This window comes from Agaricus bisporus (genome assembly GCF_000300575.1).
Source record: "Agaricus bisporus var. bisporus H97 unplaced genomic scaffold AGABI2scaffold_5, whole genome shotgun sequence".
NCBI lineage: Eukaryota > Fungi > Basidiomycota > Agaricomycetes > Agaricales > Agaricaceae > Agaricus > Agaricus bisporus.
The window spans coordinates 1,002,547-1,015,190 of NW_006267368.1; the positions used below are offsets into that span (position 1 = coordinate 1,002,547).

Genomic DNA, 12,644 nt, shown 5'->3' on the forward strand with positions numbered 1-12,644 from the left:
AGCGGTCTGTGAAGATCTGAATGCACCAGCTCGAGAGGGGAGCGATTGTGATTCAAGGAGGAGGGGAAGGGAATGCATCTTGCTAGCTAGATATAGCTCACAGATAGAGTCAGGGGACGAGTTAGACTCGAGTTTAAGCCCTGATCATAGACTTCACATCAGCGTAGTTGTGATGAATGAAGCGGCGGTGCCATAGCAAGAGGTCAACTGGGAGGGTAGAGACAGAGAAAGCAGTCTCAGAAGTCACAGTTGAGCCGTCGAGCTCAGCAGAGTTGTTGGAATGGATAGTGGCCGTGAAAAGTGAAATCCCGTTGCATTGGAAGTCAATAGACTGAGCAGAGATGGTGATATTGAAGCCCTTGTGTCGGGCAAGGTAGAGACATGATAAGAGATTACTCCTGAGGTCAGGAACATGAAGGACTCTTGTAAACTCGACCGCTCTAGTCTCTTTTCCATTCACCACTGGTTGAAAGACAACAGACCCTACACCAGCTGAATAGACAGTAGGTTAGAGTGTGAGCAAGCAGTCTACACTTGGTTGTTGATGGACTTAGAGATATCCGGGTGTTGTAGTCACATGATAGCTTAGTCATGTATGGTTGAACTCCCCTGTGGACGCTTCAGAGGCCTTAGCTTCTTACAGTGTATCCACAGGTGAGTACAAGTTAGTATATCACAATATAGCTTCTTACAGTGTATCCACAGATTGTCATTGGGATTGCTCAGTCAGTTCCTATCCAATTGACTCGTTATTAGGCTCGTTAGGATTGCCACTGCAACCTCTATTGTTCTACGTTTAACAGGTTATGGGCCCCGGCTTCTAACAGCCTTCAAAACACGTTTTATTGCAACTTTTGACCATTTTCCCCTCTATATCTCAACTTCTATCCCTTCCCCTGCACTCAAATCGACGTCTATGGCCTCACAATTGGGCCCACACGCTCCCTACACCTGGGACGCCTCTTCGACACGTTTTGGCGCATCTCCGACGCATCTGAGAGCCTCTACATTGACCACAACTCCCTCTGGCAGCCATACACCCTCTCCACACCCTCTGAAACCGATTTCTGGCCCTAAGAACGCGTCAATCGCTTCTTCCTTTTGTTGGAGGGTAGGGCACATGCCTAGGAGGTGCAGAAAGCGAAAGAACGCGAAATCACGCGCTCAGGAGCGCTCCAGACTGACTGGAACATCTAAAAGTAATGTCACAGGGCCACTTGGCCATCTGAGTGGGATAGGTGCAGCTCTTCCAGCTGTCAAGACACCACCCACTCCTCCTGGGGATGTTTCTACTGGTTCTGGCTCTCCTGGCTCTGATATTCCACTGAGAGCATCCGCTCTCGGTGCTTATTCCTCTCCCTCATCCTCTCCCTCATCATCTTCCCCACCATCCTCACCACTACAGCTTGATGCTGACTTTTTCTGGCTGGCTGATACTGGTGCTACATCCCACATAACTCCTCACCGCCATTGGTTCAAATCCTACTCCCCTCATCGCATCCCTATCCGCCTTGCTGACAACTCTACTGTCTATTCAGCTGGTGTAGGGTTGGTTGTCTTTCAACCAGTGGTGAATGGAAAAGAGACTAGAGCGGTCGAGTTGTTAAGTGTAGAACGATAGCGGTTGCAGTGGCGATCCTAACGAGCCTATAAGCGAGTCAATCGGATAGGAACTGACTGAGCAATCCCAAGGACAAACTGTGGACAGACTGTAAGAAGCTATATTGTGTTCTAGTAACTTGTACTCACCTGTGGACAGACTGTAAGAAGCTAAGGCCTCTGAAGCGTCCACAGGGAAGTTCAACCATACATGACTAAGCTATCATGTGACTAAACTCGTCCGCATATATCTAAGTCCACCAACTACACTTGTAGACTGCTTGCTCACTCTAACACACCCCCTTGATCCAGCCAGTCTACTCAAGTCCTAATAGAGGAACAGCAAACTCAACTACCTTCTTTGCGACAGCCTTGGTTAGGATGTCAGCCACTTGCTCGTGAGTCGAAACATACAAAGGATCTATGAGTCCTTCTTCAACAGCCTCCCGGAGCCAGTAGAAGCGCAGGTCTAGGTGCTTCATGCGTCCGTGATGCTCTGGATTCTTGGCTACACTGATTCCTGACTTGTTATCAACGAAGAGAGTCGAAGGGAGTGTCAGAGGAAAGCCAAACTCGGTCAGGATATTCCTAGTCCACTTGATCTCCTTGCCAGCCTCGACGGCAGCAACAAACTCAGCCTCAGTGCTCGAGAGAGTCACAAATGGCTGACGCTTAGAAGACCAACCTACAGCAGCTCCCGAGACTAGAGTCACATAACCACCCGTAGCTCGACCTGTAGCCTTGCAGGCTCCGTGAGAGACGTCCGAGTAGGTAGTAAAGAGTTCCTCCGAGTCACTAGCTCGATAGACTAGCTTGTAGTGCATAGTGCCAATGAGATAGCGGAATAGATGTTTGACTGCAAGCCAGTGAGCTGGAGCTTGGTTCGAGTTGAACCTCCCGAGATAGGAGACAGCATAGGCAATGTCGGGGCGAGTCATAGTGGCGAGATACTGAAGAGCACCTACAGCATTGAGATAAGGAACTGACTTCATATCAGCCTGCTTCTCGAGTGAAGAACAATGTCAGAGAGTTCAGATCCCGGAGCGAGTGGAGTGGAAAGTGGATTAGCATCATCCATATTGAAGCGTTCTAGGAGCTCCTTGATGTAGTGCTCCTGCGAGAGGGAGATAGTGTGATGAGAGCGATCCTGCTTCACCTGAATACCCAGCAGAAGTGTAGTGGACCCGAGATCACGGAGCTTGAAGCGTTTCGAGAGCTCAGTGACTGCCGAAGTCATAGCTGCATCACTCTTCGAGACAAGAGTAATGTTGTCAATGAAGATAGGTACAATGACCTTGATGTCACCTTTGGAGTAGATGTAGATGGAGCTGTCGGAGCGCAGCCTAGAGTAGCCTATACCCTCGAGAACACTCCGGAGTTTCTTATTCCACTGTCTGGCAGCCTGCTTGAGGCCATAGAGGGATTTACGGAGCCGAAAGACCATGTTAGGACTGCCAAAGTGATAGCCCTCGGGTTGACGCATACAGATCTCTTCTTCGAGTTCTCCATAAGTGAAGGCAGAAGAGATGTCGACTGAGCGCATTTTGTAGCCTTCTCTAGCAGCTAGAGCAACAATGAGGCGTAGTGACGCAGGACAGAATGTAGGGGCAAAGACCTCGGTGAAGTCGAATCCGGGACGTTGGGAATAGCCTTTAGCAACAAGACGAGCCCGGTAGCGCTCAATAGAGCCATCGGCAAGTCGTTTCACTTTGAACACCCAGCCAGAGTTGACTACCTTCTTGCCAGGAGGCAGTTCCATTAGTTCCCAAGTTCCATTGGCCTCGAGATTGAATATCTCAGTGTTGCAAGCCTCAGTCCAGCAATCCGAGTCAGGAGACTTCATAGCTAGTCTATAACTCCGGGGATCAGCACCCGAAACGGCTCCAGCAAACTCGACTTCACAGTACTCAGAGTCAGCCAGCAGAGCAGCTTCGTCGTCAGAGTCAGAGTCATTACCAGCTAAGTCTGGTTGTTTGAGCTTCCACCATTGACCAGGAGGCTTCCGAACTCGCCCAGTATGTCTAGGAACGTGAGGGGGCTCAAGGAGCGCTCCGGCAGTAGGAGGAGTGACTGGCAGAGGTGCATGGATTTGTGGAGGAGTGACTGGAGGAATCACAGGAGGAATGAATGGAGGAATTACTGGAAGTGGTAGAGGTAGAACTGGCTTCTCTTCAGGAGGAACTGAAGCGGACGGAGTGGGAGTCTTAGGACAAGCAGGAGGGAAGTCATTATCACCCCCTTCATCCTGTAGAGGTGGTAGTCCCGAGTGTGATGATGTATCATCAGGAATCGGTAGTGACTCTGGTAGGCAATGAAAGGAGGGGACAGACTCGAGTTGGGCTTTAGAAGTGCTCGGAAAGTACCTCTCGTCGAAATCAGCTCTCTCGGAGATCACGGTTCGCTTTGTGACTGGGTTGTAGAATTTCCAGCCCTTGTAGCCAGCCGGATAGCCAATAAAGACACACTTCTCGTAGTGAGGTTGGAGAGAATTTCGCTTATCTCGTTGTACATGGACATAGGAAGGACCCGGAGATGCGAGACGTCAGGTTTTCGCTTATAGAAAGCTTGGAAGGGAGTAGTTTTTTTTTTTTTTTTTTTTTTGTAATCAACAGAGTATATTTCAATACTACTTCATACATCGGGTGTCACGACACGTTCCCGCGGCTTTCTACCCTCGCCAGTTTACAGAGGCCCAGAACTACAGTATTCTATCTACAAAACCGTATCCAGCGCGACGAGGTCAAGCGCTATCAAGAAAGAGAAAAAGAAAAAGAAAACAGATCGAGACATTGATACATACGTAAGAGGCCCCGGGATGAAACCAAGCAGTCAGGCAATACATCCTACATAATACCGGAACACTAGGGCACTCGCAGTCCCTTTTGCGGAATCAAACATATCAAATATGAAAGTGAAAAATTGAGGCATACTCGAAGTCACTTTAGATCCTCAGAAAGTCTTGTCCTCACCACTACCGTTCTCCCTCCTTATACCGCTACACAACCTTCCCAGTTCTCCATCAGAATCCCCGACCCAACCCGGCGACGGTTCACTGTACTCCATTAAGTCGAACGCGCGGGGAACTGGCGCTTGAGCCAGGCACGATCGAACCTATTTTTCCAAAACGGACAGACCTTCGAGTCTGTAGCGGAATGTGAGCACTTGTCTGCTGGGCGTTTAGCCGTGGTACAATTTGCGCATTGACGTAAGTCGACGCGTTTAGCATCGACGCACTTGAGATGATTGGCCTCGGTATGAGGGCCAGAGCAGAGTGGACAGCGGGCGCACTTGGCGCGACACTGATCAGAATGATGGCCCCAGCACTGACAACGAGCGCAGTGAACGGAGCCGGAGTGAGGGCGAGCGCCCTTGATTTGACAGTTCGTGCCGCCGATGGACACAAACTTCAAAATATAGAGACGAGCGTTCGAGCCCGCCACCGTGTCGTGGATGTCGACCCATGCCCAGCACGAGTCGGAATGGGGGGAGGTGCGCATGAAGCGCGGCTTGTGCTTGATAAGTTTGGCCAGCGAAGCGCCAACCGGGGATTTATTGAGAGCGTTAGTGAACGCCTCGTGTTGCTTGATCGCCCACTCCTTAGAGGAAGCGGGCACGTGAGGAATGTCGACGATCTTAAGGTAAGATGTCGATGTGATGGGGGAGTGGCCGATGGGGACGTTCGGGCTCGGGAAAATTCGCCTAACGTGCTTGAGCACGAAAGAGATTTCGGCGGGGGAGGGGACACGGGAGGCGGCAATACATATGCTGTTGCCTTCAACCGAGGCATGAGTGAGAATGACATCAGACTTGATGTCATTCTTGATGAGCTTGTTGAGGCTATTAATAACCTCGGGAGTGAATGAAGCCGCTGTAACCGGAGAATCAGCAGGCGGTGTCAGGATAATGGCACGGCGCGAAGCGCCGTGTGCTGTGTGCTTGCCTTGGCGTCTCTTGCGAGGCGCTGAGGGAGCGCGGAACAAAACTGAAGGGGCGCTAGAGGGGGGAGGCGCGCGCTTGGAACTTGGGATGGGAAGGGGTTTGGTGGGCGCCTTCCCAGACGCTGAGGGTGGAGCGGCCGGCTCATCCACTTCCATGAGTGGGGCCGTTGCCGAGGGGGTGACGACAGAGGAAGGGGCCGGATCGACCCGAACCTTCTTCTTCGGCGGTTTGGACTTGGCTGAGTCAGCCTGTGGCGGTGCGTCCCGCGGATTTACACGTGTAGCAGGTGCGTCAACTGCGGAGGCAGGCGCAACAACTGCTGGGGAGAAGATATGACGGAGAGTGGGGATTTTCTCCATGAATGCTGAATGGACACGACTGACATCGTTGTCCATGATCATGGGGAAGGCGTCGATAATGTGTGTCTTCCATGTAGAGGAAGATAGCGCCTGAAAAATTTCGATAGCGTTGTTAATAAGATTAACAACGGCCTCAGCGGATTCTTTGCTGTCCAATTGCTCCTCGTCTTCGGGAGAAGCAGGACGGGGGGTTGTGGCATCCTCGTATTCGATAGCCATAGATGAGTCGTCACTGCCGCATACTGAGACAGCAGCGACAGAGGGACCGGAAGAGGAAGACCCCGGCGAGATGGGGCGCTTCGAGGAGAGCACTGAAGCCGAAGGCGACGGTGCGCGAGGAGGGGAAGGGGGACGGATGGGCACCGGCAGCGAAGGCGTCGGCACACGAGGGGGAGGAACGCTGGGCGGAGTGTTGACAGCCGGCGGGGCTGCTCCTATCCCAGAGGAGTGGCCAGAGGGCCCTTTGACTTTACCTTTGGCAAGTGCAGAGGCCTCTGTGTTGGCGATGGCAGTTGCGGGGGCAATGCCCCGGTTGCGGACAGCGTCCATAATTGCTCTGTTCTCCTGCGAATCATATCCGAAGGTGGGGAGCGTAATTTGACCTCCATACTTGGGGTCTAGTAACACCTCAATGTCGGAGACAGTGAGGCGGTTGGCGTTCGGGTTGGCGGGCGGTGACGGCGCCTGAAGCGGGGGACGGGACGGGTGCGGCATAGGGGCCGGTGCGGACTGTTTCTTGCGTTGAGTGGGCATGATACTGTGTATATTGCTACGACTAGACGACTTTCACTGAGACTTCCAAAAGAGGAAGGTAGTGGTAAGAGGTCAAGGAGCGGGAAGGGAGTAGTGCCCGAAAGCGAAGCAGTAGGGAGCATATTCCAGACATGGACCATAGACGATATACATTCACCCCAGAAAGAACTAGGTAGCCGAGATTCCGTGAGCATAGCAGTGATTTTTTTTTTTTTTTTTTTTTTTTTGTAATCAAGTGGCTGTTCGAGCCTTCTATTCCAGCGATATAAGTACATGCGAACACTATGTACAACATGCTGAGAATACGGTTGCCATGACGCGTTACCAAGAGAAAAAGAAAACATATCCTGCGCGACGAGGTCAAGCGCTAACTTTGAGAAAAAGAAAAATAAAAGTCCGATCGAAAAAGAGTAGTACATCAGTGTGCGACCCCGGGACGAACCTAAACAGTCGGGCACAGACCACATCTAGTACCGGAACGCGAGTCCTAATCATAACAAGCGGAGAGTAGACATATAAAAATGAAAACGAACGTTGGGAGGCCGACCCGGCAACTAACCCCGAAACGCGGTTTGACGCGCGCTGATCACTTCTTAGGGAATTGGCGCCTCAGCCAATCCCTATCAAATCGGTTCTGCCAAAACGGACACGAAGTGTCCGTGGCAGAGTGGCCGCGCTTCGTCTTGCCTGCCGCACTGCAGTTAACACAAGACCGGTCGTCGGGGTCGCGCTTGGAATGGGCGCAATATTCGTGATGAGCCACCTCGGAGTGAGGTAGCCCGCAGAGGGGACAGCGGATGCCTTTTGATCGACATACTGAGGAGTGATGACCCCACCTCATGCACCGAGTACACAAGGCAGAGCCGGGCCGTGGAGCTGCGCCGCGGATTTGACAGTTCCGACCGCCGATGACGATCGTCTTGTTGATGTAGGAGCGGGCCGAAGTGCCCGCGACGGAATCGCAAATGTCGACCCAAGCGACGCAAGTGTCACTGTGAGCCGAAGTCCGCATGAATCGGACGGCATGTTTGATGGCAATAGAAAGCTCCTTGCCTACCGGTGAAATTGCAAGCGCGTTGGTAAATGCACTGCGCTGAGCGGATTGCCAAACCTTCGGTTCGGCGGGGACCATGGGCACGTCGATGACCTTGAGGTAGGATGTCGAAGTGATGGGAGAGGATTTGATGGGCACGACGCCCGCGACAGTGACGAGACGCCGGATGTGCTTGAGAACACACGCGGTCTCGGAAGAAGTAAGAACCCGGCTCGCGGCAATGAAGATGCCGGATCCAGAGTCCTCGGAATGTTCGAGGATGACATCAGAGCTGACGTCATCCTGGAGGTGCTTGTTGATCTCGGCAAGCATAGCCGGGGAAATGTGACTGGCTCGGATAGAAGATCCGGCCGGTGGAGTGAGCTGCACACCACGGCGCGAAGCGCCGTGGCATGTGTGACGAGCCCTACGCTTTCTGCCCGGAGGCTTGGACGCAGGGGCGATGGCGACAGCCGCGGGAGCGGCGGGAGCCTGAGGGCGGGGCGGGGGATGCTGCTTGGCGGGGCGTGCTGCAGCGGCCTTGGCGTAAGAGTTATTTTTGGAAGGGACCGAGGTACCCTGTCCAAAAACGGGAGGCTGGGGTGGAGGAGGGGGGGTCGGCTGTGCCGGCTTCGCCTTCTTCGATTTACGCGGGGTCATGTCCATGTCGGCCGACGGAGACCGTGGCCGAGGAGTGGCTGTACCCGAGGGAGTAGGAGGGGGCGGCGTTGGTTCGAATGCCCATGGAGGCGGATCGACCATCCCGATAATCTTCGCGAGCTGCTCAGAGAAAGAGCCGATGCCCGCGACGGAGGAGACGTTGTACCCATCAAGATCGCGCCGCTTGATGAGGGTGTGTGTTGCTCGTAACATGCAGTCTACGAACTGCGAGTAGAGCGGGTGTTCGGCCTCGATATCGTCAAGCATGACGATCGTGGTGTTGACTAGCTTGAGCATTCCCTTCTGACCAGCGGTCATGGTGCGGGAACGCCCAGTGGAGGGGGTGGAGGTCGGTGCCGGTGTCGGGGTCGACGGGAACGGTGCCGGGGGTGGATTGGCGAAGCCTCGGAAATCCGAGGCGTACGACAAGGGGGTGAGGGGAGAGGAGGATTCTGGGAGCCCAGAACGCCTCGACGGTGTTGGTTGCGTCATGCGAGATGCCGCCGGGAGCTCGAGTTCGTCTTCCATACGACCCGCCGCTTGAAGTAGAGCACACCCAAGTTGAGACCTGACGGTGCCGGAAGTCAAGGCGTGCCCATACATGAAAAGGTGGTGGACAAAAGAACTGGAGCAGGCGAAAAAGGATCTCAACAGAGCAAACCGCAAGGTTTTAAAAGCTAAGTCAAACCCGGATCACCCCATCCACAGCGAAATGCGCACGCTCAAAAACCGATACGCAGATGCAATTCTAGGGGCAAAGAAAAAGCACTGGGAAGACTTCCTCGAGGAAGCAACGGAAAAAGACATGTGGACGGCCAGTAAGTATCTAACTGAACCTGTAGGCGACGGCGGAAACCCGAGAATTCCAACGCTCTTCACCAAGGACGAGACAGGCAACAGGATTGAACACAACACCAACGAAGAAAAGGCAAAGGTATTGAGCAAGACATTCTTCCCGGACAGCCCACCACGGGCCCGCTGCGAACAACGCCAGTACCCGGAACCACACCAGACTAGGAACGATATCACCATTGACCAAGTACTAGCCAACATCAAAAGGCTCGCACCATTCAAGGCCCCGGGGCCGGATGGAATCCCTAACGTAGTACTTCAGAAAGCGGCAGACTTAATCGCCCCAATCCTAGCCAACTCATTCAAAGCATCTCTCGCGCTCGGTCACCAGTACACAGGCTGGAAGCTATTCACTACGGTAGTACTTCGCAAACCAGGTAAACCCTCGTATGAGGCCCCCAAAGCCTACAGACCAATAGCCCTGCTATGCACAATGGCCAAGCTCCTTACAGTCATCATCACCGAAGAAGTATCGCATATGATGGAAATTCACAACGACATCCCCAGATCACACTACGGAGGTAGACCGTGTCGTACCACAACTGACGCAGTGCATCATTTGACAGCCCGCATCAACGAAGCTTGGCGCAGAGGCAAAGTTACCTCAGTATTATATTTGGACGTCGAAGGAGCTTTTCCGAACGCTGTGACTGAACGCCTAATACACAACTTAAAGAAAAGGAGAGTTGCTAATGTATATGTGAACTATGTACGCTCACTGTTACGGAACAGAAGCACTAGACTCAAGTTCGATGACTACCTCTCTGACCCGACCCCCATAAACAACGGAATAGGCCAGGGGGACCCACTCTCCATGCTCCTCTACATCGTGTATAACTCCGACCTGTTGGACATCCCAGAGTCCCTAGATGAAGATGCGATAGGATATGTGGATGATGCTTGCCTCATAGCAACCGCAGACGATTTTAAAACAACTTGCGAGATGCTCACGAACATGATGGAAAGGGCAAGGGGAGGTTTCGAGTGGAGCACAGAACACAGCTCGAGGTTTGCTCTTGACAAACTAGCAGTGACACATTTCTCTAGAACGGAAAGAAAGAACGCGCGAACACCGAAGGCCAGAGCCAAGCTTGAATACCCAGAATTAAAGCTAAGAGGACAGGTAGTGGAAGCCATGAAAGTGTACAAGTATCTCGGCGTTCACATAGACAACAAGTTAAAGTGGGATATCCAACTCGAGAAGACGGTCGCAAAAGCAACAAAATGGGTATTACTATTCAAACGACTAGCGAGGCCAGCGTTAGGAATCAGCCAAAAACTAATGCGACAACTTTACCTAGGGGTAGCAATCCCAAAGATGACGTATGCGATAGATGTTTGGTATGAACCTCCGTACTTGAAGGAAGGCGCAAAGAAGAGGACAGGTTCGGTCAAGGCACTCAAAAAACTGACGTCGTTACAGAGAATAGCAGCCATAGCCATCACAGGAGGATTACGAACTACCCCAAACGACATCCTCGATGCACACGCCGGTCTTCTCCCATGTCACCTGCAATTAGAACTCACATGCTTTAGAAATGCGTTGAGAATATGCACCCTTCCGGCAAATAACCCAGCAGCAAAGATCGCAAGAAACGCGAAAGCGAACAGGGCAAAGCGGCATCAACCAAACCTATGTAAACTACTCAACACGTTCAACCTAGAACCAGACAGGATCGAAAAGATACGTCCCCCAGCCTTCACCTCATCAGACCCACTGCCGGCCACCATAATCATAGACTCTACGAGGGAAGACTCTATCGCAAACGAGGCAAGAGACAGAGAGGAAAATGGATACAACAACCATATCAGAGTATACTCAGATGGATCTGGCCAGAACGGAACAATTGGAGCAGCAGCGGTACTGTTCAAGGACGGTAATGATGTGCCCGTGAAGACACTCAGATACCAACTCGGGAGTCATGCTCAGTATACAACATACGACGCTGAGGCAGTCGGAGCAATCCTCGCTACCCACCTGATCAAACAAGCTACGAGCCTCAAAGGTACGCTCGAGGAACCCATTAGAGTCACTCACTACGTCGACAGTCAAGGAGTAATCATGGCACTCAACAAGAGAAGAGGAGGCTCAGGGCAACACCTAATCGAGGCATACAGACGGGACCTAGGCAGAGCGAGCAGTTCCGGAACAGTAAAAATCACGGTTAAGTGGATATCAGCCCACTCGGGCGTGGCAGGAAACGAAATAGTGGACCAAGCAGCGAAGGAAGCAGCCGACGGCATGTCAAGCCAGAAGAAACATCTACCAGCAAAACTCCACGCCAAACTCCCCCTGAGCAAAGCGGCAGTCAAGCGAACGAAGAAAGCAGAGATGGAATATAGGGATGCAGAGAGTTGGGTGAATTCACCGAGATTTGTCAGGATGCAAGGCGTAGATGGGGACTATCCGTACAAGAAATTCAGGAAGTGGAGAGAATACCTAACGCGAGCGCAGGGCAGTGCTCTCATACAGATAAGAAGCGGCCATATCCCGATCAACGCATATCTCAAGAGATTCAAAAAACGCGACAATGATTATTGCGACAACTGCCTCACAAACACGAATAGAATCTTACCAGAAACGGTCAACCACTACATACTCGACTGCCCAACGTACAACACAGAAAGGGACGAACTCAAAAGGAAGCTAGGGAGAGCCAACGCAGTAGATTTGGAAAGGTTGTTCAAAACGGAGAAAGGCACAAGAGAGCTACTAAATTTCTTAGATGCCACCAAGCGACTCAAACAAGCCCTCGGAAGGCTGAAGATCACCCAGGATCAAACTTCTCTCCACGAAGCTACCAAACGCAAGAAAAACGTCGCCAAAGCTCAAAACACCCAATTCTAGAGATCACCACCATCCAGACATCTTTCAACTTCTCTGCTCATCATAGGCCATAGGCAACGACTCCTTTTTAGGAGTAAGAGCGCGAACGTTCGGGGGAAGCACAAGTACTCCAAGCAGGGCCGATAGCCAGACCAATCACACTGAGGATACGGAAGGAAAAGCGGCGTAGGGAGGGTGAGGGCACCTCAAATGGCGTTTCCATGCCAGACTAGCGACGCGGGAGCGAGCGCTCGGGGCGCACCCCCGCTAGATCTTAGGTGACTCACAGAGATTAGGGCAACGGGGCCCTAGAATTCACTTCAATACTGCTGTAGATACGAGATGTCCGTCATGTACTATAGGTACCGGGACAATAAAATGACTTAAAAAAAAAAAAAAAAAAAAAAAAAAGTTGAGACCTGAGCATACCCTCCGGAACTTCCTCATCAGACCAGTCACCGTCGTCGCCGGCGGTGTCAATATCCATTGCAGATTGCTTGTTGCTACTCATAACTAGTGGCCACTGAGACTTCCAAAAGAGGAAGGTAGTGGTACAGGTTCAAGAAGCGATGAGCATAGCAGTGATCCTCTCTCCCATAGTCCTATTAGCCCGTTCCGCAAG

The 12,644-nt window shown here is 52.1% G+C and overlaps 4 protein-coding genes across 4 annotated transcripts; 2 read left to right on the forward strand and 2 right to left on the reverse strand.

The window, feature by feature from the left end:
* Positions 1 to 916: 916 nt before the first annotated feature.
* On the forward strand, positions 917 to 1,621 carry AGABI2DRAFT_117936 (hypothetical protein; the record flags this gene model as incomplete). Its single annotated transcript, XM_006460946.1, has 1 exon — positions 917 to 1,621. The coding sequence occupies one exon, from the start codon at positions 917 to 919 to the stop codon at positions 1,619 to 1,621; it is 705 nt and encodes a 234-aa protein (XP_006461009.1).
* Positions 1,622 to 4,661: 3,040 nt separating this feature from the next.
* On the reverse strand, positions 4,662 to 6,650 carry AGABI2DRAFT_117938 (hypothetical protein; the record flags this gene model as incomplete). Its single annotated transcript, XM_006460947.1, has 1 exon — positions 4,662 to 6,650. The coding sequence occupies one exon, from the start codon at positions 6,648 to 6,650 to the stop codon at positions 4,662 to 4,664; it is 1,989 nt and encodes a 662-aa protein (XP_006461010.1).
* A 598-nt stretch (positions 6,651 to 7,248) lies between these two features.
* AGABI2DRAFT_43123 (hypothetical protein) lies at positions 7,249 to 7,818 on the reverse strand (the record flags this gene model as incomplete). Its single annotated transcript, XM_006460565.1, has 1 exon — positions 7,249 to 7,818. A coding segment is annotated over one exon (570 nt), but the record flags the coding sequence as incomplete, so codon positions are not given.
* A 2,920-nt stretch (positions 7,819 to 10,738) lies between these two features.
* AGABI2DRAFT_221381 (hypothetical protein) lies at positions 10,739 to 12,411 on the forward strand. The gene has a single exon (XM_006460948.1). It carries the CDS (start codon positions 11,258 to 11,260, stop codon positions 12,041 to 12,043), a length of 786 nt encoding a protein of 261 aa, XP_006461011.1. The 5' UTR covers positions 10,739 to 11,257; the 3' UTR covers positions 12,044 to 12,411.
* The last annotated feature ends 233 nt before the right edge of the window (positions 12,412 to 12,644 follow it).